This window comes from Semicossyphus pulcher, unplaced genomic scaffold (genome assembly GCF_022749685.1).
Source record: "Semicossyphus pulcher isolate SPU_LCO1_2020_fin unplaced genomic scaffold, fSemPul1.0.p SCAF_3, whole genome shotgun sequence".
Lineage (NCBI taxonomy): Eukaryota > Metazoa > Chordata > Actinopteri > Labriformes > Labridae > Semicossyphus > Semicossyphus pulcher.
In genome coordinates, this window is record NW_027211704.1 from 17,210,229 (window position 1) to 17,235,754 (window position 25,526).

The 25,526-nt window shown below is 42.8% G+C and overlaps 1 protein-coding gene across 3 annotated transcripts in view; it reads left to right on the forward strand.

Moving 5' to 3' along the window:
- Positions 1 to 25,526, forward strand: part of scn8ab (sodium channel, voltage gated, type VIII, alpha subunit b) — a 54,209-nt gene that overhangs the window by 15,495 nt on the left and 13,188 nt on the right. For 2 of the 3 annotated variants that reach the window (XM_069677565.1, XM_069677562.1), the window contains 16 exons: positions 1,635 to 1,726; positions 5,673 to 5,894; positions 6,032 to 6,095; positions 7,343 to 7,484; positions 8,338 to 8,544; positions 8,627 to 8,908; positions 12,078 to 12,434; positions 13,591 to 13,723; positions 14,096 to 14,334; positions 17,375 to 17,548; positions 17,789 to 18,145; positions 18,259 to 18,432; positions 18,531 to 18,824; positions 21,867 to 21,984; positions 22,157 to 22,311; positions 23,641 to 23,814. In XM_069677565.1, coding sequence (XP_069533666.1) covers positions 1,635 to 1,726; positions 5,673 to 5,894; positions 6,032 to 6,095; positions 7,343 to 7,484; positions 8,338 to 8,544; positions 8,627 to 8,908; positions 12,078 to 12,434; positions 13,591 to 13,723; positions 14,096 to 14,334; positions 17,375 to 17,548; positions 17,789 to 18,145; positions 18,259 to 18,432; positions 18,531 to 18,824; positions 21,867 to 21,984; positions 22,157 to 22,311; positions 23,641 to 23,814 — 3,184 coding nt within the window. The remainder of the gene's footprint in view (positions 1 to 1,634; positions 1,727 to 5,672; positions 5,895 to 6,031; positions 6,096 to 7,342; positions 7,485 to 8,337; positions 8,545 to 8,626; positions 8,909 to 12,077; positions 12,435 to 13,590; positions 13,724 to 14,095; positions 14,335 to 17,374; positions 17,549 to 17,788; positions 18,146 to 18,258; positions 18,433 to 18,530; positions 18,825 to 21,866; positions 21,985 to 22,156; positions 22,312 to 23,640; positions 23,815 to 25,526) is intronic. The other variant, XM_069677564.1, reaches the window with a different exon arrangement.

The window sequence follows — 25,526 nt, forward strand, 5'->3', positions numbered from 1 at the left end:
ATTTAAAGTTACATAATGGGTAACAATGTAACAACTATAAAAGTACTGAAAAAAGGGATTTCATCAAGTTAAACAATAAGTGAGAAGTGTTTTGTTTATTAGCCAAACTAGTAAGAAGATAACTGCAGATAAATCACTGCTTTCTCCCTGCAGACAGTCAGGCTGCTTAAACACAGGTGTTACTAATCACATTTTATTGTAATTTGTTTGCAAAAATGTACAGCCAAATATGTTAAACAAACTTTTTTGATATTAGACATTTTCGTGTTAGTTAATTATGAACTCGCATATTCCATCATTGGCAGCAAATGACTGTTTAGCAGTCTGCTGGAGGGGTTTTTGTGATGACTCATATATTTAATGATTGACAATGACAGCACTCCCAGATGTAAGAGCGGCAGTGGGCAACAATGGGGACTCAATCTGTATGAACAAAATCTCCAAAACAAATTTAAGATAGGAAATTCTTTCCATCACAGTAACAGAAACATACCATACTGTAATCTTTACCTTACAGTGGAGGACCCTTTGCCATAACCCTTATAAGTTCCCTCATCTTTATACCATACTATGTAAGCTTGGCCTAGTTGTTACTGTTAAAATGATCATCCCTAACCTTTTTATTTTATCGAGATATCTTTACTAGCTTGAACTTTTAAGACGACAAACGATCATGGATCTTAGTCTTAACACATAACCCATAGCAAAAGCTCCCACACCACGTAAAACTAAATAAGTATACAGCATAGAATGAGGAGAAAACACATAAAAAATTACAATAAAATAACTTTGTCACTTGGTTATCCCTAAACTTTTGACAGCATAATATTTGATCTGAATACCAAACATGCCATATTTCTTATCCAAATGTATCGTCTTCAGTATTATGTTTCATGTCCCCTCGACTGTATGAGTTAGTTTCCCTTTTTTACAGTTTGCAGGCCTATAAAGACTAGATTTAACGCATGTGGTTGATGGCTTTATTCCTTTTTTGGGGATGCTGAAAACTCTTCATCAGAGACTGTTTTTTCTCATCGTGTTGCCTTTAATGATATGTAATGAGGTTTCAGGTCAATTCTTCTTAATATTACAAAAAAAGTTCCTTTAGACGATTGGCCACAGCACGTTCAACCAACATCAGTCCATCACACCACATAATGCTGCTTCTTAAAATACTATGTAACAATCTATTCTCTCTCTCCTCTGTACGGGACGGCTGCTGAGTAACTGTATCTGATCACCTTGCAGGTATATAACAGAGTTTGTAAACCTAGGCAATGTGTCAGCTCTGCGTACGTTCAGGGTTCTGAGGGCTTTGAAAACAATTTCAGTTATCCCAGGTAAGACAGTCCAGGTGTTTGTGTTTGCGGGCGGGCGAGTCACGGGGTTGATGTTAGGTGTGGTTTTGTTTCAGTCCCTCTTCCTCTTCCTCTTCCTCCTTCGTTCTCTTCCCTACTGGTCGGACAGGCGTACGCTCTCTCACCGTGGTGTCCCCTCCTGGTCTTCGATGGTGGTGGTGGTGGTGGTGCTGGTGTCGTGCTCTTGCGCGTACATGCGTGCGTGTGTGTGTTGTAATCGTGCGTGTGTTGTGTGTCATGGGGTTCTGTTCTGTGTGTCATCCTACCTTGTTACAGATATATAACAGAGTTTGTGGACCTTGGGAATGTCTCGGCGCTGAGAACGTTCAGGGTTCTCCGAGCATTGAAAACTATTTCTGTCATTCCAGGTGAGACTCCCATTTAAACACTAAGGCTGAGCTTACTTGATCGAATACCTGTCTTTATTTGGTTTCATTTTCTCTTTGAAACAGGATGCTTAAGAATTTCTTTTTTTGTTTTGTTTTCTTTTGTTTTTATAACAATCAAAAATGGTAGCAATACATTTTTGATAGGCTTAGCAGTCTACTGGCAGTCTTGTGGGCTCACATGTCGAAGTGAAATAGAAATAAATGGATGATAATGGAGGGGAAAAGTTTATATTTGGTTTCCATGGAGATAACTTACTATTAATGATCAATATCTGGTTTGTGTTGAGTTTTATTTCATTTAATTTATCCAAATTTCCACAATCTAGGCACCTATGACTCCGCCTTCTCATTTCTAAAGGCTATCTGATTCCCTAAGACTGCCAAGCCTAATTTGACAACACATTGACGCTGCATGAAGCTTTGAGACACATGCTTTTACGAGTTTGGCTTTAAGAGGCTTTTCCTTTTTTTGTTTTTATCTTATTGTGATAGGAATAATTATATCCAGGCTACAGACTTTTATTTTGAAGATCTCTGTCCATCCTGGGAGCCAAAGGGAAACAAACGATAGATAAATCTGTGTATTTATGTCACATTCAACAAGATTTCAGTCCTATAAGTCAAACACAATCACATATGTATTTTTCAGTTAAAACAATTAAGCAGAAACTGTGATATCAGCAGATGTACACACCTGCACACACTCAGTACACTTGGCCTCCAGCATAAAGCGCTCAGCTGTGCTCCGGGCTGAAGCAGCCCGAGGGCTCGCCCGACACTGCAAGAGTGGAAGAGAGGGGCTGCCCGGGATGGGAACGGGTCTTCAGTTAAGGCAAGGTCACCATCACAGTTTACAGACAGGTGATGCTGACACAGAGTCAATTCCTTCAGCCTTGGAGTTTAAATGACCTGCATGCCACCTCTCATTGCCCCCCCCCCCCCCCCCCCCCCTCGCCGCTTCCAACTTCCTCCTCGCCTGTCCTTTCTTTCTCCTCTTCACTCCCTGATTCCTTGACTGATCCTGGTTCTGTTTGCTGTTTGTGGTGCTGCTGCGTTCAGCTGCTTTGTTGGATGCAGTGTAATTATTATCTGCAGTCAGTCAGGAATGTTCCCATACACTGACACAAGGAAGATACCTAGTGAAAAATCCAGCAGCTTTCTGCTTCAGTAAATGAAGCTTTTATAATTCCAGTGTTATGTTACATTTCATTGTCAATGTTTAAAGTGGAAATGAAAGTGTGTCTTTCTGATGGGAACATCCCTTAAGTCTGCAGTGTTTGCTGTGGTGCCATGTGTGGTATAAACTAAACTGAATGACCTTTATATCTCTGGCTCAACTTGAATGCACTCTCATAGAGGAATCACTGTACTGTTCTTATATTTTAGATCAGTCATGCCTTTAATTTTGTTGAATGTTTCTTAAAGAAACTCTTTTAATATCCACCAGAAAATAAATCAGCTGCACCAAAAGTTTACATTTAAGACATGAATCTGCTAAGGTTTTCAAATCCTCACACTGTTATTGAGGGCTGTAGAATGATAACATCCTTATTATGAGCAAAATCGTTAAAAACAAACAAACTCCTAAGCGATTAGGACCACCTTAGTTTGAGATTTTCAGCTTCAGTTAGCCCCGCCTATTTTAAACCAGTTGGAGCAACACAAATGACAAAAACACAAAAACAGAAATATCAACCAAAGTTGCAAGTGTGGAGAAAATAATGAGGTCTTTATTTTGGACCCCAATCACTGACAGCAAGGAGCTGATTAAATAATATGCTGGCCCTTTAAAATGCGATGTTTACTTTAAAGGGCTGATACCAGTGTTGTTTACACTGAGCTCTATGTATTGCTAGGGGGCATATTTGTATCATTTTCTGTTCATGCCTCACAAATCAGACACCTGATGATGCAAAACCTGGCCACAGAAAAAGACTTGACTTTTGGATTCAATCGTTGTTTCAACCAAATTTGTTTCAGACCTTGAAACTATTCTAAATGCAAAATCTAATGTCTGCCTTTAAAATGACAGAGACTTAACCTTTGCTTGCTTCTGCTTTGTCTGTGTAGAAGGTTAACCGTAACTTGCCAGAAAGTTGTGGAGCAAATAAGCATTCAAGCCTCCTATTATACTGAAAACGGAAATAAGGTAGAAAAAGCATTGTGTCTAAATAATAAACTTAGTTTTTTACATTTCTAATGACATAAACATACAGCTACTTCTCTTTAACTATATCACATTGATTATTACAATTGGTAATCATCATAGACGTATCAAATGAGAGCGCACAAAAGCAGTGGTGGTAAATAACGAGTAAATTAGCAAAGAAAAGCAGAGAGGGTCTCTCCTCCCCGGAGAGGTGGAGATGCAGGACAACATGTTCTTGTGCCTCTGAGCTACAGACAGTGAGTGGAGATAATAAACCCCCACACCCACAGACACACAGGGAATATTGTATTATTACTGTATCAGAATACTTGTGCCATTATTGCACTGTGTTTACATTATTTATGTTTAGATATCAGAGAAATATCTTTTACAGCCATACCAGGATCTCAGCTTTAAGCTCTGGACTCGCTGTTTTAGGCTTCATTGTAATGCTACTGTGCGGTAGAATAAATATTTAGCAACGAAACAATGCTCAAAAGATAACCTTATAACTTCTGATAAAAAATTACATTACATTATATTTTAACATCGGGGGGAAAAAATCCTGTAGAAATTTAACAAGACTAGGTCAAAAACTAGTATGTGGCTGACTGCATCAGGTCAATGTGCGCTTTTGGGGGCAACAGTGGAAGCGTGGCGTGTGCGTGACGTGTTCATTTTCATTTAAAATGCATGAAAACACACGAGTCTTCACAATGCTGGCGTGACACGCGCGTATTTCGCGCGACTCACGTGCCGAAAATGTAGAGAATAGGCTTGCCTAATTTTACCGCGATCTCTGACAGCAATAGCTCTTCCTGTAGTAAAAGTCAGAGGCATGGAGAGTAAAGTGGGTCAACTCTTCCGGTATGCTTTTTCAAAGTAAAAGTCCGATCTGGAAATTTGACTACCCTCGTTTGTACACAATGCTTTTATTTTGAAGTGTTTCCTGGGCCGTTGTTGTTATTTCTTTTTTACTTTATTTGGCTCTGAAAGTACCGTCACTCACTCGCTCAGTCCAGACGGTCAGTCAGTCACATACAGACCCAGGCGGTCAGCCCTGCGCATGCACGCATGGGTCCAGACCAACTCCCATCCCCCCATTTTCTGCCTACCAGCAAATGCAACAAATATAATTCAGTGTCGTTTTACTGAACAAGAGAGCTCCTATATGCTTAAATCCCATTTCAAGTAGTATCCACAAAATGACTAGCAACTATCTAAATAATTAAATAAGAATACACAACAACCCGAACTACAGATTGCCATCAAGTCAGGAGTTCACAGTAAAAACATCAACAAGCACGTCCACACACTGGTTATATATGCTAAAAGGATGCACAAGAACCACTGAAAGTCAATTCCTGGTCTGGAGGCTTGGCAGCATGGGCGTAGGTGTTGAGAAATAATCCATTTGCCTGCCAAGTTCACATTTATGTAAGAGCCTGCACAGCACAGGGTTAAATACAGGATTAGATATATGTTACCTAACCTAACTTTTTGTGTGTGTGTGTGTGTGGCTCAGTCAGCTCTGACTCCAGCTATAAGAACAAATTTAGCCTGTGTGTTCTCTTTCCGTGCCAAATGCTGCAATTCTTTTTATTTGTGTCTATCTGTGTGTTTGTGTGTATGTGTGTGCATTTGAATTTGTATGCTGGTGTGTGTGTGCATGTGAGTTCGCCTGTTTTCATATATGTACATTCGTGTACATATGTGTGTGTGTGTGTGTGTGTATGTGTGTGTGTGTGTGTGTGTTTGTCGTACATTAATTGACAGGCCTGAAGACCATTGTGGGTGCTCTGATCCAGTCTGTGAAGAAGCTGTCGGATGTGATGATCCTGACCGTCTTCTGTCTCAGCGTCTTCGCTCTGATTGGACTGCAGCTGTTCATGGGGAACCTGCGGCAGAAGTGTGTAATCTGGCCGATCAACACGACCGATCGGACCCTTGCAAATGGCAGCAGGGGCTTTGACTGGGACGAATACATCATGAATGACTGTGAGTGATTACCTTGACACTTTGCAAAGTGATAACAGAAATTTGTGTGATTTTGCTTTTGAGAATGTTTTATCTTGCTGATTCAAGACATTCCGGTCCAGTGGCTAATGCTTGTGACTGATCTTTTTTTTTTATAGCTAATTTCTACTTCCTCCCTAATCAGCTTGATGCTCTACTCTGCGGAAATAGTTCTGACTCAGGGTAAGTTAGAGCTTCACCACCTAAATGCATATATTTCTACACTCTATATGCCTATTTTAAAGGCCCATCTAGGGACGGGCATTGCAACTTAGCCAAGGCTATAAATGCTGTAGGGTGTGGCATCAGTTTACTTGCTTCATACTTGTCCCTATACAAATAAACATTAAAATGTAACTGCACCCACAGGTCTGATCATAACTCCACCCACTGCACAATTTTGAAAAATGCTCAAAGTGGGCAAGGGGCTGAGAGGGGGCTGAGAGGGGGGGTGGGTGTGTCTGGCAGCTCAGTGACATCCCCTCCCCTGGCCAGAGAAAAAGTGAGAACGACACAGAGTCACAAGGCACATATGCCACAGAGGGCTCTTTTGAGGTGGAGGACTTCTCCCCTCCAGAGTCCCCTGAAGAGCACTTTAGTGTGGTGGAGGGCCGTGGTGGTCCCGCGCCCTATGAGTTCGAGCCGTTGGCTCCAGCCCCACTAATGCCTGAAGCCGGAGCTTTCGGAGCCGAGGCAATGCAAGTGCTCATGTGACGATCGCGCGTGCAGCCTGTTACAGTTATTTCTGATTCTGAAGAAAGAATGGGCGCAGTCTCTGAGTGGTAACGTAACGTTAGCTAGAAGGCTAATGTACAGTGTGCTAGCAAAAATAGTGTAAACTCTAGTGAATGATGTGTCTCGATCAGCACGGTTTCACAGACTCCCTAACGGGCTGGTGCCGGCAGACGTTAACCTTCCTTTTTAAAAAAAGAAAAAAAACTTTCATGACGTAATTTTGTCCCAAGAGAATAAGAATAAGAATTGCCAGTATTAACACCAGCATTGCGTTTCATCACAGTACAGCAAAATAATTTAGATTACAGCTCAAAAAACATGTTGCAAGTGTGCAGTTACTCTTTAAATAAATAAGATAAATAAAGTTTCCAGCAGGTGTCTGTTGAAACACAACATAAAAACAAAATATCAAGACATCTGTCACAATCTTCAACAGGGTCCAGTTGTTTATTAGGGAAGAAGTCTTATTTTTAAAATTAGCATGTAAGCTAACTTTGACCATGCTGATTACTGGACCATAGAACCTTGTTCTGGTGTGCACACAAGGATCCAAGAGGATTTTAATTGAGTTAGGCATGGGTCAGATAAATAATTGGAGGAATGGATCCTTTTTTTGAACTCCACGACTACCATGATGCTTATATTACATTGCCATTGTTCAGTTTGCCAAGTTATAGTGTCTGTATTCTTTTCAGACGATGTCCAGAGGGCTTTACATGTATGAAAGCTGGAAGGAACCCCAACTATGGTTACACAAGCTTCGACAGCTTTGGATGGGCTTTCCTCACCCTCTTCCGACTCATGACCCAAGACTTCTGGGAAAATCTCTACATGCTGGTAAAGTGATGTTTCCCTTAATTCCTCTTTTTCAAACCAGACTAATGATATTGTCTTCCCTTCCTCATACTCATCCTCTTACCTGAATGAATCAGCAAAAGTGCCTCTCGGCAACACACACACACCCCCCCTCAGTTCATTTGCCCTCTGAATAAAAGGAAAGGTTGGACAGCTGATCAGAAATACTGTAGACACTAGAATTTTCTTTGTTATGCAGGAAGAAAATCATTTCTGGCTGTTAGGGAAATCAAAGCATGTACAAAATGAATAATGTGCAAAGGTATCTGTCATGTGAAACTGCAGTACCCTGACAGAGCAATAATACATTCTATTCAAATGGCAAAAAGGCACTGTTCTTTTTTGTGTTTGTGTTATTGTTTCTGTGTGTGTAAACTGGGAATTCTGGTACTCGTAGGCTTCTTTCCTGCCTGAAGGTCTTACTGAAAAAGCCGTGAAACCTGACTAGATTTGCATGCAGTGCCTCTGACAAATAATAAAGCACTACCGAAAAAACACTCTTCAACATAGAACTACCTACCTGCCTATCTGTGCACACTCTGCCCTGTGCAGTCACTGGCTTGATCATAATCTTCCACAAGCTAAAGCTAACGAGCTAGTTTCACCAGAATGGCAGTGAAAAGGTAGCTTGATATGGTTACTATGATGCACACAACCCTCTCTTTTGGACTCCTCCTGTACATTAAGTGAGGCAGATCAAGTCCCTGTGTATGGGGGAAAGGGCTTTAACATTTCTCTAGGTGGATCTTCATTCTAGTTTACTACTGCCTTACCTATTCGAGTTTTAAGTCACCCCCTGCAAGTTCTTATTGCTTTGTCTATGTTTACCCATCAGACTCTGCGCGCTGCAGGGAAGACCTACATGATCTTCTTTGTGCTGGTCATCTTTGTGGGTTCCTTCTATCTGGTGAATCTCATCTTGGCTGTGGTGGCCATGGCCTATGAGGAGCAGAACCAGGCCACTATTGAGGAGGCAGAGCAGAAAGAGGCTGAATTCAAAGCCATGCTGGAGCAACTCAAGAAGCAGCAGGAGGAGACACAGGTTGGTCTCACTCCAACGCACATTTTTGACTTTTAGCCATTTTCTTTAATGTTCCATGATAATTTCCTTTTCTTTTTCTCAGGCTGCTGCCATGGCGACGTCTGCGGGCACAGTGTCGGAGGCTGCGTTAGAGGACGAAGGAGGGGGGCACCTGTCCCGCAGCTCCTCTGAGGTCTCTAAGCTGAGCTCCAAGAGTGCCAAGGAACGGCGCAATCGCAAGAAAAAATGGCGTCAGAAAGAGCAGGAGAAAGAGAAGGGAGACAGTGAAAAGGTTGTTAAGTCTGAGTCAGACGATGGCAGCAAGAAAAGTACGATTCGTTTCCCAGGAAGCCGGCTGGGGAGGAAGACATCCATCATGAACCAGGTAAAGTTATAGAGAAAACAAACAGAAAATGTAGACCGCTGTTTGATTGAGAATAATCAAATACATCTAATGATAATAGTCAACACATGTGAGTTCTAGGAGTTTTTTGGTGTTACAGTCTTTCAGCATGCAGCTTCCGCCAGGGGACACAATACAGAAGGTTTATGCATCAGCTTGTGCCCAGAAAACAAGTTAGCTATGTCCTCCCATCTTCAGGTTTTGCTGATTCTTCAGTGTCAGGCTACGAAATCCCTGCATCCAATATAAAAAGCCATACCTCACTCTTTCACAAGTTTGCCTGCAATGGCCCTGACCCGCATACTTTACGAATTTCCTCTCAAAGGCGTTGCAAAGAACTCAGTTTCACCAGCATGACTTTTTGATTCCTTAGACCAGAGGAAAAAGATGTGGTCTCAAAGTGAAGTGTACTTGGGGTGCTTCAGCTGCATCTCTAGGTCTACCAACAGCTTCCAGGCCTCTGCAGGAGTCAGGTTTTTGGGGAATTTTTTCCTAGTATATGTTTGCTAGTCCCAAGATCTGATCCTACCTAAGCTTGGGCTTATCCTTCTAGACCTGGTCCTGGTTCATGGTGCCAGTTGTATTGTCCCTCTTCCAGGGCTTTGGAGCAGCAGCTCAAGAACGCTCCAGGGTTACCCTTCCCATAGAGAGTGTACTTGCTGGTGACACAGCTTTTCCACATATGTGAAGGATTGTTAGATTTGGAATTACGTTATATGTACAAGGACAGGAAGCTTTGGTGGGGTTCTGTCACCCAAAGCTTAGCCCAGGTCACCGTTCTCTCCAGAATATGTTTCATCCAGGCCCCCCTCCTCCGCTGCTGCCTTCATCCTCACCTTGACTTGGAGATGGTTCCCTCTGGGGTTGTAGACATTGGAAGTTTGGAAGGATTAAAGTCCAGGTTTGCCTTGGGTAACCATTGTTACCAGCCTTGACTGTGTTTGCCAGGTCAATCCATTCATCACTGATATCAGCTTTTGCAACCTTTGGCTGTGTAGACTCCCAGAACTGCATCCGTTCTCTGGTACTTGCAACCTTGAAGCTTTGGTTTGCTCCTGTGCTAGAAGATTGCAATATCGCTCAGACTCCTAATTCTCCGAGTCTTCCGTGGTTGAGAGAACTTGATACAGCAGGAATTGCCACAAGACACAAGACCAAATTCCATCTTGGTATAGCCAAACCTGGAATGGTCCATTGATTTCAGTTAGCCATCCAGTTCTGTTACGGTTGAGCAGATGAATGTTGGTATGCTCAGGTTGCTGTCGAGCACCTTTCACATGCGTTTCACAGGCTTATCTGTGATGGTGGTAATCATGCCTGCAATGCTAAAAGCTGCCAGTACATCATCTTTGTCTTTCTTCGGCCAGAGATCAAGACTTTCTCAGCTCATCTGGGCCCACCTCATCAGTGTCCCAAATCCCTGCAGTATCCACTTACAATGTAGTGCTGGATCTGCGGTGCTTGTTATATCCTCCTTACGGATATGAGGTATCTTAGTAATATTAGTACCATGATCTTGTACCAGTTTGAAGGACTCCTTAAGCTATTACAATGCTTCAGGCATCCTTTCTTTCGCCAGATGCCTTCTGGACCAAGTAATCAATTATTCTGTTCCTGATGAAGAAGGTACTGAGCCTAATGGATACAGTTCTAATGGCCGTGGAACTGGTCACTCTTGTTGGAGCTCTCCTCCTTTAGTATCCAAACCCCTTTACCTCTTAACCCCGGTGGTTTACAGATCACCCACTTTACCTCTGGCTGTAGGGGCTGATGGTTTACATTCTTCCAACTCCTGCTCTTTTGCTGATTCACAAAAAGTCAGCTTGAGATGATGGTCTTTCTCTTCACTTTACCTTTGCACCTCTGTCCAAACATTTACCTGGTTAACTTGAAGAAATGGGCAATGAATGTGTGTCTCCTCTGAGGCCAGTGGTATCTACGGTGCTACTCGGGCCACAAAACTTGGATGTTTTGCCTTTGCACACATCAACTGAGCTGAAGCCCCGTGCTCCTCTTCTCCTGCACTGTTGTACTGGCATCTAATTGTCTCGAGCTCCTGTAATGGTTGGGTGCCTGCGTGTTCTTCTTCCTTTGGCTGGATCTTTGAGCCTAGTTCTTGCCAATCTTGCCACATTGGCGTCAATCAATGGTAAATTGGATTGCTAACTTGCTCCTGTCAGGCTGCCCTGGGGGCAAGGTTCCCTTACATTCTCTGCAGTTCCGTTATGATGACCTCCTTGCAGAGGATGCGTACTGAGTTTCAAACCCAGTCTACTTTGGTTGGGGTCCCTCCAAGCTGTGGCTTTCATAGTTGTCAACCAGCCTTATCTAGTTATCACTGAACAGTCACTCAAAAACATCTTGCTATGCTTCTAGTGAAATTGTTGGAGGTTTTCAACATCTTATAGCCCCTTCCAATTGACCCAGGTGGTTTGATCAAGATCAAGAGTTCCTCCTTTCATTTCCTTGGCTCCGTTCTTGAGCCACAGAGTTTTTCAGGGTCTTTTTGTGGGTGGCTCTTTTCCTCCTCGTTTTGCTAAATGCCTGATCTGGCTAGAGATCGGGTTGCACGTTGAGACACCTTGCTCTCCGAACTGCCTTGCCTGCTCTTGCTGAACACTCCCTTGTCTGGAGCAAATTTCCTCTCAAAGCCTCCTCAAATAGTCATCCCTGGGGACTGTCGGCTCCAGGAAGATGATTTTCTAGGTGGCTTCGGATAAAAGAGTGACAACAAAACTAAGCCACACTGATATATTTCTTAGATGCTGTCGATGCTGGGATCAAAACATCCCCAAGGCATGGATGGGCCAGTAGTTTTGTTCCTCTCTTTTATCCATGAGTTAACAATATGCCGGAACAATCTCAATTGTTTGTCCCATAGATCATGGTCAGTTTATGGTTAAGTATTGTGATATTTCCTCAAGCATATTTACAGGATGATTGGATTCTCAATTACTTTTTATAATGGTGGTATCACTTATTTTGTTACAAACTGTAATAGCCTTTGCCATTTTATCTGACCACTACCCTATTTGTTTGAGATAAGTAATATATTGTTCCCTCTGTCGTTTGGTTTATTCTTTTTGGCTAACTCCTGCTGTTAATAACTCCTTAACTCTCCCGTTCTACATCTGACCCTCTCTCTCCTCAGTCACTACTCAGCATCCCAGGCTCTCCCTTCATGTCGCGCCACAACAGCCGGAGCAGCATCTTCAGCTTCAAAGGCCGCTCCAAGGACATGGGCTCAGAGAACGAGTTTGCAGACGACGAGCACAGTACAGTCGAGGAGAGCGAAGATCGTCGAGGCTCCCTGTTTATCCCTTATCGCCGCAACAGCTACAGTGGATACAGCCAGGGCTCCTCCCGCATCCACCCGCTGGCACCCCACTCTGGAGGAAAGAGGAACAGCACCGTGGACTGCAACGGCGTGGTGTCTCTCATCGGCCCGGGTCCCGGCAGACGGCTTCTGCCTGAGGTGAAAATAGATAAGGCAGCCACTGATGACAGTGTAAGGACGTCCATGGGACACCAATACAGTTTAGGCATGATGGTGGTGGCCCCGGTCTCTGCAGCTTCTCCTTTACCACCTCCTCCCCTTGGCTCTTGTTCTAGCTCCCTTTTCCTTCCCTGAATATCTAGATTCTGTCTTATTATTTCATCTCACAATGCCACTTACAGTTTTGCCCTTATCCTATAACCCTTTTTTAGCTGGTCATTTTTAACAGCTCTAGAAGGCACTAACCAGCTGTAACAGTATCCACAAACTATCCGCCTCACAAGCACCATGATTAACATTTCATTGATTAAAATCTAACAAGAAAGAAATATGATATCAGCTTCCCTCTGTTCCCGTAACAAACGACCCAGCTCAGACAGATGCAGTCATTGTCATTCATAACTAAAAAGACCATCAAAACATTTTACAGGGAAAAAACTCTCTCAATGTTAAAGGCTTTTCACATCCAGGCCCATACTGCTCCATTCACCCTTCCATTTCTTTCAGTCTATCTCACTTTCACTCTCTTTTCGCCTCCTTTTTGTCATAATTTCTCCTCCGCTCCTGAGCCACTGGATGGTGCAAGAACAAAATCTGAACCTCTTTTTCTATAACAATATTTCTCTTCATTCTAGCTAGCATGGTAGCCCCTCTTTAATTCTCAACCAGTTGACCTGCTTTTACTTTTTACCTCTCTCAAAATGTAGCATGGTGTAGCAGCAAATGTTGTCTTGATTTCCCCTCTGTTCTTGACATGCATGCGACTGCATGCAGTTAATTGCTGTTGATTCAGGAGTTGTAGATATTCGTTAAAGGGTTTAGAAAGAGTACCGTAAATTCTCAAATAACAAAAGGAAATGTATTTTAGGGTAAATTGGAAATACAGTCCTATAAAGAACAATTGTAAAAAGATGATCTAGCTCTCTCCTCATCAAGCAACTATTTGAGAATTTACATTTTAAATTTTAAGTGTTGTATGATATCCAGCAGGAAATGGTCATTTTGGGGGAATCAAACATCACAGAAGGCTTTTCGTCCTCAGATCAGACCTACAGAATTATTAAATGTTGATAAAGCTTAAGAGCATGAGTTTATCTAATACTGTTTGTGCCTTTACATCCATGCTAGTGGTATTTCTGATTTATATCATGTCCATCTCTGAGTACAGACTACTGACGTGGAGATTAAGAAGAAGCACTCCGGCTCTCTCATGGTGTCTGTGGATCAGCTCAACTCGTCCTTCAAAGGAAAGGACCGGGCCAACAGTCAGATGAGCGTAGTCACCAACACACTGTTAGAGGGTACAGACAGTGCACCTGTTTCCTTTTTCCTTGTCCTAGTTTAATCTGAGGTTGTTAAGGGTTAAAGTTTGACCTTGCAATAAAATATGTAGTTAAATATGTCTTCTTGTTATATGTATTTGTCTGCATGAGACACAGATTTGGAAACTTTATTAGAAGGAATTCTTTAACAGGCCGTCTTTAATAGGCATTTTGGGGGCAGATTTTTCCTCGACTAATGCGACTGAGTTATGATCACAATTGAAGCAGATACATCTAAGATTTTCCTAATACAGAGAAGGAGACTAGTGATTTCAATAGTGACTTCAGGGACTCACTTTTACCTGTATTGTTGTCCTCACCCTGTTTGGTTTTCTTCATCTCTTCCTGCAGAACTAGAGGAGTCTCAGAGGAAATGTCCTCCCTGCTGGTACAAGTTCTCCAACACGTTCCTCATCTGGGAGTGCTGTCCCATGTGGCTAAAGCTCAAGCATATAGTCAACTTGATTGTCATGGACCCATTTGTTGACCTGGCCATCACAATCTGTATTGTCCTCAACACCCTCTTCATGGCCATGGAGCATTACCCCATGACTCCCGCATTTGAGGGGGTCCTGTCTGACGGTAACCTGGTGAGAAACTGCAGTCCTTTCTTGTACCACTGCGATTCAGCTGTACAACATTTTATGCCTGCATGAGCTGCATTATCTCTACTAAAGCTTTCCAAGTTCAGTTTGCCCCACCTACATAACCTCAAACCGATACATCAATGCATCATTTGGTATGTGCACTTAAGAATACACACGCGCAAAGTGAATACAGGACTCTGATGGGGTCTCATTAAAGATTTAGTTCCATTTTAATGCAGCCGGCCAGCCTGCTCCCCAAACTCCCATCACCCCCACTCAGGTCACTCTTCTGCTTCCGCTGCATCCTGCTTACCTCAACTCTACTGAACTCTGCCTCTCTCTCTCTCTCCCTTTCCAACACACACAAAAAAGCAGTCACGATAATAAGGCTTGATCCGTCCAGGATTGGTCGCGTTCATATTAACGAAAAGTGCAGCAGACATTTTGATTTGTCAGTGCTCTGCCCTTGCTGTCAGATACCAACGTAGCCCAGCTGTCTGAGGGCAGCAGCATTGGCACAGAACCAATATTAAGACAGGAAATGAGGTCACAGGGATTGGCATGCTGTCAGGAATAAAACAGGAACTGAAGTCAGAGGAATGAGCCTGATGGATGGTGCAGCATGAATCATTGGGTGTTCTCTGCAGCACTGATTGGGCACACGATAAGCTGTTAGGTGGACGATCTGGGAAATGCTCAGAATACTACAGCTCCTTACGAGCTCTGAAGCACGGACACGCTGCTCGGTGACCTTGGCCTGTCACAAGAGTCCTCACGCTAAGAAAATCTCAATCCATTTTTAATCAGCACTACATCAAATAAAATGCTACCTAAGCAAGGCATTTTTTTTTGTTCTGCACTCAAATTTCTCTTCAGGTTTTTAGAATGCAGAAGCTTGTATTGACATCATGCCATGATTATTTGAGAGACTTCACAGAATCCTGAGATACACTTAAATGTTTAATTGGGCATTTGCCTCAATTGGATAGTTAAGCCAAAGATAGAAAGGAAAGGCGGGAGAGAGTATTCTCGGAATTCAGCGCAACTTCAATGATACTGTCATGCTGCACCAATAGGTGCATCTAAATCATCCAACATATAAAGCAATCATAATTCACACTGGCATCCCATTGGTTTATGTTCCCATTAAGCAGCCAGCAGAGTGTAATTTGATTCTGCATATTCATGTGTTTCCTTTAAATCAGGTTGCGCTAAAAGCAGCCAGTAGCACTGAACAGAAACATCCATAACACCATAACAATTGCCTTGTAGGTTTGTGCTTCATGGTGGTGAGAAATAGCCTTTTATTGGACGAACAATCAGATGATTCATCCTGAGTGCAGGATGAGTCATCAACTTTTCGTGTGTTTTCCACGAAACTCTAAATTATCATTAAGAAAACCTACAAAGATCATATTTGGTCATTTGCTGGATTATGTTGTATATTAAGTAATCTGAAGCCGAGTTCACCAACTGGGCGTACGCCTGGGCCTGATGTTATGTCCAACCTGGAGCTGAAAGTTACGACTAACATTAAATTTTGCCCTATGCGCTTGTTTGACTTAAAGGGCCAGTTTGCCGATTTTCAACCTCAGTCCTGTCACGCTATTATGGGGAGCTAATGCCATTATGGTAGAAAAAAATGCAGTTTGGCTCTGTGCCTTTGGAGGACGCTATCCGCTTCTCCAATGGGCCCTGGAAAACCTCCAACAGACTAGGTGAAACGCGCCATCTGGCGGAGGCCAGGGAGCTCGCTAAACTACACTTCCTCAATCTAGGACGCCCGCCTCCGACGTCATGTCTCGTTCAAAATCGTCAGGTTTGAAATGTAGACTGCAGACCTGAAGATTTTTTAGACCATCCATCGGTATATTCTCGTCTAATTTTGGATTCTGTACCGCTCTGAGCCATCGCCTGCAGCGATCAATGTCCTTGACTGGAAAACGGTAGCATTTCACTCCAGCGTCTCTCGCTGGGCCGTTCCTTTCAGAGGGAGGGGCGCAATGCGTGCTGGGTGTTGTAGGAATGTAGAATGGGCAAAAAGCTGTAGCTGTTTGTTTGAAATTGGCGCCATAGCTGTCGTCAAAGTTAAATATTATTCCATCTATTGATGACAGAGAACACCAGCTTTGACTGACAGCGGCTTTTTCAAGGGGCCAACTGCTCCTTTAAGCCCTGTTGGTGTTGCACCTGGGTTTATCTTTTACACCTAGGAGGGAGCAGGCGTAAGTTTAGATAGTCAGACTTAAATCCAAAAACAAACGGTTAAAGTAACGGTCACAAAATTTAAAAGAAAATCACAATGGCTGTATGTCTTGTTTACAGGATAAGGAAAGGCATTAAGACAAGAGAGAGAGCCTGTTTGAATTAACTGAAGAGCTCTCCCTTCAGCTACGGCATGTGTGGGACAGAAATGCGCCGCTGTCCCCGCCCTGTGGACATGATAAATGTACATTGGACAACAGGATGCTGCAATTCGTTATTGATTGCAGCAGTGATCAATTTCCAAGTCGATAGCTTTTGCTTGTTTGTGTGTGGTTGTTTTAGTTTTGCTGTGAGGACATTTTTATGTTCAGCACACAACTCTGAGTTTCCTTATTTCACTATCTTTCAAATTAATTTTTCTTTTCTTTTGGTTTGTGTTATCCAAATCTTCTGAAGAGAATTTAAGAGTGGAGACGTGTGTTGCTTGGCAACAGTCAATGCTTTTCAAGTTTTCACGTGGACGCGCATCTTAAGACCGAGGCGGGTCTACGACTGGTGTCAGTTAGGCCTGATGCGTAAGACTTCAGCCGTAGCTAAGTTGGGCGTAAGAGAAAAGACCTTTTAATGCCCAGCAGGTGCATTCAGCACTTGAGCAAAATACTGACATGAGTTTGAACATTCCCCATCAGTCGCAGCCATCTTGTTTGTTTATGCAAAAGCCTAAATGGTGCTTTGACCCCACCTTATGTACTTATACATTATTATATGCATCCAATTTGAAAAGAAAAAAAGCAACGGCAAAACAAACACTGAACATGATGTAATATTCTGTTTTCAGGTTTTCACGGGCATCTTTGCTGGTGAGATGTTTGCCAAGCTGATTGCCATGGATCCCTACTATTACTTCCAGGGGGGCTGGAACTGCTTTGATGGCTTCATTGTGACTCTGAGTTTAGTGGAGCTGGGACTGTCTGATGTGGAAGGCCTGTCAGTGCTCAGGTCATTCAGATTGGTAAGTAGAGACGGGGATGTTTTTCTGGCCCTTATCATGGCCCCAAATCAAAAATGAGTTTATACCGTGAAAGAGCTTTTTAGACTGTAACCCCTGTAATCCAACGTCTATATCTGGTGCCTGTTCATTTCGTTAGTCGGCACTTTTGCTTCAAATGCCCTTTAAAGTGAAATTAAAACAGATCTTCAAATGGAGCCACTTTTCTAATAATCCTTGTACCATTTCCTGTTTCACGTGTAGTTAAGAGTGTTCAAACTAGCCAAATCGTGGCCCACCCTCAACATGCTGATTAAGATCATCGGTAATTCAGTGGGAGCTCTGGGTAATCTGACCCTGGTGCTGGCCATCATCGTCTTCATCTTCGCCGTGGTGGGCATGCAGCTGTTTGGCAAAAGCTACAAGGACTGTGTGTGTAAGATCGCCCAGGACTGTGAGCTGCCTCGCTGGCACATGAACGACTTCTTCCACTCCTTCCTGATCGTGTTCAGAGTGTTGTGTGGGGAGTGGATCGAGACCATGTGGGACTGTATGGAGGTGGCAGGACAGGCAATGTGTCTCACTGTCTTCATGATGGTCATGGTCATCGGAAACCTGGTGGTAAGAAAACACAAAGGTTACACCGTGTCGACGCTATTTGTTGATAGAAGCCTCGCTTCAGTTCTCCACTTGTGAACCATCCATTTAGTTCTTTTGTGTTGTTTTTATGTGAGGTGCTGAACCTGTTCCTTGCCTTGCTGCTGAGCTCGTTCAGTGCAGACAACCTGGCTGCCACAGACGATGATGGTGAGCCCAACAACCTCCAGCTGGCAGTTGCTCGCATCAAGCTGGGAATAGCCTGGTTCAAGGTGAACATGCGGGTCTTTGTAGCAACAGTGCTCAAGAAGGTACCAACATCTATATCCATAACTAATTCTTGGTCATTGAATACCTCGAACTATTTTACATGAATGCATGTTTGCTTGTTCTTTTTTGTCACAACCAGCCCATAGAGGATGAACAGAAGCCTTTGGATGAAATGTATGAGAAGAAGCTAAACTGCATCGCAAACCACACCGTGGACATCAACCGGGAACTGGACTACGCTAAAAACGGCAATGGAACCACCAGCGGCATCGGGAGCAGTGTTGGAAAGTATATGATTGATGATGACTACATGTCCTTCATTCACAACCCCAACCTCACTGTCTGCGTTCCTATCGCTGTTGGAGAGTCGGACTTTGAAAACCTCAATACGGAAGACTTCAGCAGTGAATCGGATGTGGAGAACAGTAAAGATGTGAGTAGAAAGGAGTGAATGAGAGATGTTAACAGAGATATGGCAATGGTGTCCTTGCTAAAGAGTTTGATGATAGTTTACAGCTTTGCAATTACAGAGATATTTCAAATACCCCTTTCCCAACTAAAATTAGCGCATTGACGTTGGTTTTTCAGACCCAGGAAGACCCGCTTATAGATGCCGATTGTCTCTTTTCCCATTGCTAGTGGAGTATACTCCTGTTGGTCTCTTTTCTGCTGCGTCACCGTCTGACGTCAGAAACGCTGCGGAGTAAAGATGTTCATTCAGCCTGTGTATCAAACTCTGCGCCGACATTTGGAATGATGTTCGAGCGCTGCTTGGGCGGAGACGGGTGGAATTTGTAGCTGAGATGACAAGGGGTCGCAGAAGTTACCGACGGAGCATAGCATCGCGCCGGAAAGGGGGGCGGAGATTAGCACGTTGACACAGGTTTTGTGTTCCCATCATTTCCGATCGGAAATTACTCGGGTCTGCTGCAGAGTCATTTGACTCGGGTCTGAATGCCGATTGTAGCCTTTCCCACTAAGCACAAAAGCCGGGTGTTAGCGGCTTTGTGTCGGCCTCTGTATTTTTTGGCCCGTGCGTGGCTCGAGCAGGAATCTCCCTGAGGCGAAGCAGGTGTTTGTGGAGGCAGCGGTGAGCTTGTCCATGTCTTCCTGCACTTCTCAGCAGATCGGTAACAACTAGAAAGCAGCATCATGATTTAAGAGACGAGGGAAACAAACGCTGCTCTGCGTCCATGTGTGAGTGACAAGCAGACACTCGTGCTGTGAACTCTCCGATGTATGTCATAATGCGCCCTCTAAATAGCAGAGACAGATTCCGCCATAGACTTTTAGACCAGGTTTTATGTTGGTCTATGATGCAGTCGCTTTCTGCGTCCTCAAGATAGCAACGCGCCACCCGTTTCCCTGACCACACCTCATTTCAAAACCAACACGCCCATAGGCGCTAGCGGTTGTGCAAGATCACTTGCTATTTACACAATGTGGGCGCTGGGCAGGGTGGAAGATAGCAATGACACTTGCGCTGTGCGTTTTGCGCTGGGTGTACGATAGGGTGCATTGAGTTCATTTGACATTTCCAAACATCCATTTAGACATGAGAGCTGTAACAATGAGCCTGAATGCTGACCCTGCCCACAGACAGATGATGAGGCGACAGAGAAACATACAGCTTACTGTATAGTACTAATGTGGGGAAGGGTAAGCCAAACCCAAAGCTTGTAGAGAGCTGTGATTCATGGGTCACCTTGACCTGGTTTGTAGTAGGAAGAGAGGAGATAATGCAGCAGCATCACTACTGTACCTGCACCAGGTTCATATTCCACTGGGCTTCCTCCACCAAGCACACACCAATCCTCCCTGCACCACAGCCAGCACGGGGCACACTGCAGGGAGCAGACACAGACAGAGCTGCTGACAGCCAATCAGAGACGCAGGGATCCATCTGGCTGTTTGGTAGAAAGAGAGAGGAAGGAGAGAGAGAGAGAGCAGAAGGGAGTGTGAATGCGGTCCGTTGCTGACGACTTAAGATTATAAAGTGCAGTATCATTCTCTGGTGAATTGAATTGGCTGAGTGTTTCTGCATGCATGCAAGCTGTGTTTGTTGTTTATTGCAATAAGGCTGCTGTTCTGCTGCTGTTCTGCTGGTGTTAAGCTACTTTACCCTGCCTCACCTTGACCCATTGTGAGGATATGACATGATTTATTGATACAGGGGAAGTTCATCAAGACACTCAGGGCACTTGGAAATGTCTTTACAATACAAGTGTTAGACAATACAAAACATACAAAACATGGTGTTCAGGGGCGAGAGAGACGGTTACAAAATAATCTGTCTTAATGAAAGCAGAAATCAAGCAGAGAGAGTTATAATAGTGGGGCGGGGAGGGATGTATTCTTTGTGTGTGTGTGCCTGTCTAACTCCAATAATACGATGCTGCTTATAAGGTAAAGGTAAAATATGATAAAAAACAAACATAACTACATCTACCTCTGTACTGTAACAATAATAGTAATGATAATGATAATATCAGCAGAGATATTATTATCATGTAATAGTCAGTGTAATTATAATCACCTCTATGACCTTACAATAATATGTTGGGATAGTAAAAGTACTACTAATGATATTAAAAACAACAGTCATTTTTTATTCTAACTAGTGTGTTAAACTGGACACGCACACATACATTGTATTAACTCCATTTTCCCATGATAAGGAGTCATTTTCGGATGTTTTCTCGAGATCTCGACTTACAGCGCTGCACCACCATGACGTCAGATGATAAGAACTCGTAGCCCCAGAGCTCCAAATGCACAACATAAACTTAGAAACAGGCTTTACTTACCTCATTGGCGTCGGCAATGTAATAGCACAGTGACCAGCCTGTTGTTTTGTTTTCTTGGGCGCCTGAAAATGATCCCCTTATCACAGGAAAACCAGCTTTGTTATCTCGAAATAATGAGATACATTAATGCATAATGATAGAAAAAACAGCTTTCTTATGAAAGTAAGTCTAGATCTTGAGAAAACAACTGAAATTAACTCGTTATCACAGGAAAACTAGCTACTAACTAGTCATCTAAAATGATCATTTTATATACTAATTGTATTATTCCTTTTGGCAGGTATCATTTATCTGTTGACAGTTTGAAAGTGCTTGTACAGGTTTTACAAACAAATTCTGAATCTATATTTATGCGTGTATAACAATGACCATGATCACCAGTGCAATCAATCACTGGTCAGGCTTAATTACTTCCATGGGAATCTACTAATAACGCTGCAGAGTAGGCGGTGCCAGAGGGAGACCTCGCTACAGTACAGGGCTACAACATGTACACCTCCAGTAATAAATCATGTCATGCATATAAACCCAAAGGGGAATTAATGTAATGGCTGTTCTGGCACCGTGCCGTGTCCACATGCTTCCAGCTTCTCTCTGCTGAGCCTGTAATGTTCAGAGAGGAAGTCAGAGGTAGAGCTGATCTCTCTCTGCTCCTCTGTTTGTCCCAGCTGGATGACACCAGTTCGTCTGAGGGCAGCACAATAGACATTAAGCCTGATGTGGAGGAAGTGGCGGTCGTGGAGGTGGTGGAGGAGTACGTGGACCCTGATGCCTGCTGGACAGATGGTAGGTGTATCTTAATATCTGACCTTGTGTTGAATAATAACAATGAACAGACAGGAGTGATTACTAATGTTGCACGCACTATATTTATGCCGCTGTGATGCATTTTGGCCGTGGTGGTACACATCTGTCTCTTCTGTGTAAATCAGCAGATGTGTTTTTATTTGTCATGCAGAGTGTATCGCCAAATACAAGTGCTGCGATGTTCCCATCACTCACGGATGGGGGAAACACTGGTGGTTCCTGAGGAAGACCTGCTACCTGATTGTAGAACACAACTGGTTTGAGACCCTCATCATCTTCATGATCCTGCTCAGCAGTGGAGCCTTGGTAAGAGCACACATGCACACACACACAAGTATGGGAGATTGCTCTTTTATAAACTCAGATACACATTTTCACGCCACAGCTGGGGCTTCTTATTGTTATTATGAAGCACCAAGTCACTCAGTACCTTACTGATATTATGATAAATGTAGGGATTAACATAGATTACAACAATGCTGTGGAATTCATTTAAAAGACGGGAAAGTGTAAGAGGATATGCTCCCATCAAAAATCATCTCTTGCTTTTCTTCTGCGACTGTTCTTGATATGATTGTTGCTAATGGACAGCAAAGTGCTGTAATGCACCAACCTTTCAGCCGGCAGAATCCAGCTTAGCTTTGCTGCTTTGTGGAGGGGGGAGGCCTGTGGCCAAGTCAAAACACTTATGTGCTGAAGAATGGATTCAGCCAATTGGGGAATGGAAGAGCAGAGGGAACGCTCAGTCTAGTTTGACTTGGTGAAAAACTTCCTTTCTCCACTTGTTTACCTGTACTGCTACAAAATAAAAACATAACTAAAGATGTTATAGAACAATTAAAATCCATGCAATCCAACAATTTAGTCAAAAAGAACCTTGGCAGATAATAGTATTAAATGATAAAGATTGTATGCCCTAGTGTGCGCCATTTTTGTAGTTCTGTAGAAATTAAACATTGAGCAAAAAACGGTTGCCTTACCTCACGGTTAAATGAACAGTCTCAAACTTTTTCATTTAAATAAATGTCTGTTAAGTAACTATCTGTCACCGAATGAGGTAACACAATGGTGATTGAGCCCATGGCCCACTGATGAAAGCCTTTGCATTTGCAGTATATAGTGTTATTATGGACTGGGTGTCTGTGGCAACATTTGCAGAAAAATCACTTGGGCGCCCAGTTAGTGACGCGTTTTCCATCACCCAGCAGTGGTTGGTCTGCCAAAGAGGGTAGGCGGAGCTAAGCGGCTGCACTTCCGGTTTCTGTAAGCATTGCGAGTAAACAGTAATCTACTATGGTAGAACAAACCAGGAAAAGATGGATGACTACAGATACAACTTCAAAAATAAGCCAAAAATAAGCTTCAAAAATCCCAAGAAAAACAAAGTCGATGCTCAGATAAAGCAAACAGGCTAAAAAGGAAAGTGAGGTAAAGCAAGAGTTAGAACCATGACAACGGGAGCCAGCTGTACACGTCTGGTTAAATTGGGAAGAGTGCTCTCATTATTACCACTTATCTCAAGTGGGAGGCGGTCAAGCCACGAAAACTGAGCTCCTGGAGATTGTATCTTTAACTCAATTGCAACATCAACATGTAAGGCTGTCGTCCGTGTGATGATTCTCCGTTGCTCCTCAGGCTTTCGAGGATGTGTACATCGAGCAGAGGAAGACGGTCAAAATCATTCTGGAGTATGCTGATCGAGTTTTCACCTACATCTTCATCCTGGAGATGTTGCTGAAATGGGTGGCCTACGGCTTTGTCAAGTACTTCACCAACGCCTGGTGTTGGTTGGACTTCTTCATTGTGGATGTAAGTACATTTGCATACAGTTTAGTTGTGTTCTAAAGTTATTTATATAAGTGGATTTGAGAAATGGCCTCATTGGTCAATTTAACCATTTGTAGGTGTCAGATGTTGTAGCACTGAAATTAGACATTTGCTAAAAGACATTTTTATACCAACAAAGCAAAGGCAATATAAAGTAAGTTCATTTCTGTTTAGTGTATTTTGTCACTATATACACATATAAAATGTTGACAAATTAAAACATGTTTCAGTACTAGATGTATTCCATGCCAAAAGATGATGATCAGTGATGTCTTATAAATCCTGCTCGCCACTCCTCACAGTTCAGCCCACAAAACCTCTTAGAAGAAACTCATGACTCCAACAGACATCCATTTGTCCATTTGGTTTCAGCTGCTCACACTGAATCTTCTCTAAATTATCACAGTATTCTTTTTAATCGGTTACATAATAGAAAATAATGATTGTGACTGTTAATCACACCAACGCACTATACATATCGGATAACACCTACAGAGTTAGCACAAATGGTTTATTATTGTGTATATTTCATCATACTGCAGACGTTGATCGATGGCCGTGGATCTCATAAACATGCTCTGTTCATTGAACTAAAATTTGTATTGCTTATGTGACATCAAGGCGCTGCTGCTGGACTTTGCGCCCCACATTGGCCCTCAGCGAAAGTCTACAGATTTCAATGTGCTTTGGTTTGGAGTCGGTATGGTGTAGAAACAACAGACTTTGCATATATTGAATTTAACTGCTAAATTGATACGGTCTATGTTCACCTCTATGTGTGCAGTGTCGGTGTGATATTTACTGTTCAAATACAAACACAGTAAATATGGATAAACCCTGGTTTGTGTTTTAGAGCTCCTGTCTCTCTCTACTGCTGAGTCATTCAGTGTTTATCCCCCTGACAATCACTATGGCACACGTGGTTTATTCTTTTCTGTCATTTGTGCGTGGTGAGTTTCTCCCTTGAATTTTCTGTCTTTGTCTTTGAAAAAGGAAAATATACATTACATGGTTTTGCTTGAATCACCTAGAAAATGGGATCCTTACTTTCTCAACATACAGCCAGACTGAACATGGCAAGTCAGGAAAATAACAGAGAATTATAACGTTTCATGTGTAAGAGCTGATAAATTACTAATAAATGACTTGTGACCTTGAAAAGGTAAAACATCATGGCGCCCAAACTTATTGTGTTGCTGACATAAAAATGACTTCAAACACAGCTTCTCTACTGATTAGTGTCATGTGTAAAACTGAAGTGTAATCACGACAGCAGCAAACACTGACCTGTATGTGGCAGCCTCGCCATGTTTAGTCCGGCTGTACCTTTAATGTGATGTATTTCCTGTTGTCACAGGAAGGTCAGGTGGATCATTGTTACAGTCTAATCCAAGGGCAATCCAAGGGCGTATGATAAGACGAGATTTCTCTTTGGTGCGCAGAATTTTATGCTTTGAAGTAATCAATGATTTCTAGAGAGTGTCACTGTCTCTAAATGCTGTGCTGTTTGAATAGGGCCGTGTGTTGTTGTTTATTTAAATGTCCAGAGATTTATTTTACAATTCTGAAAAAAAGGATTTTTGAGAAAAGAGTCAAAGTTAGTTAGTTTAGTTTAATAATTCACGTCTAAATTTCTAAGTGGAAATAATTGTGCCCTACTTTACAGGGGGTTCACATTCTGACACCATGTAAAA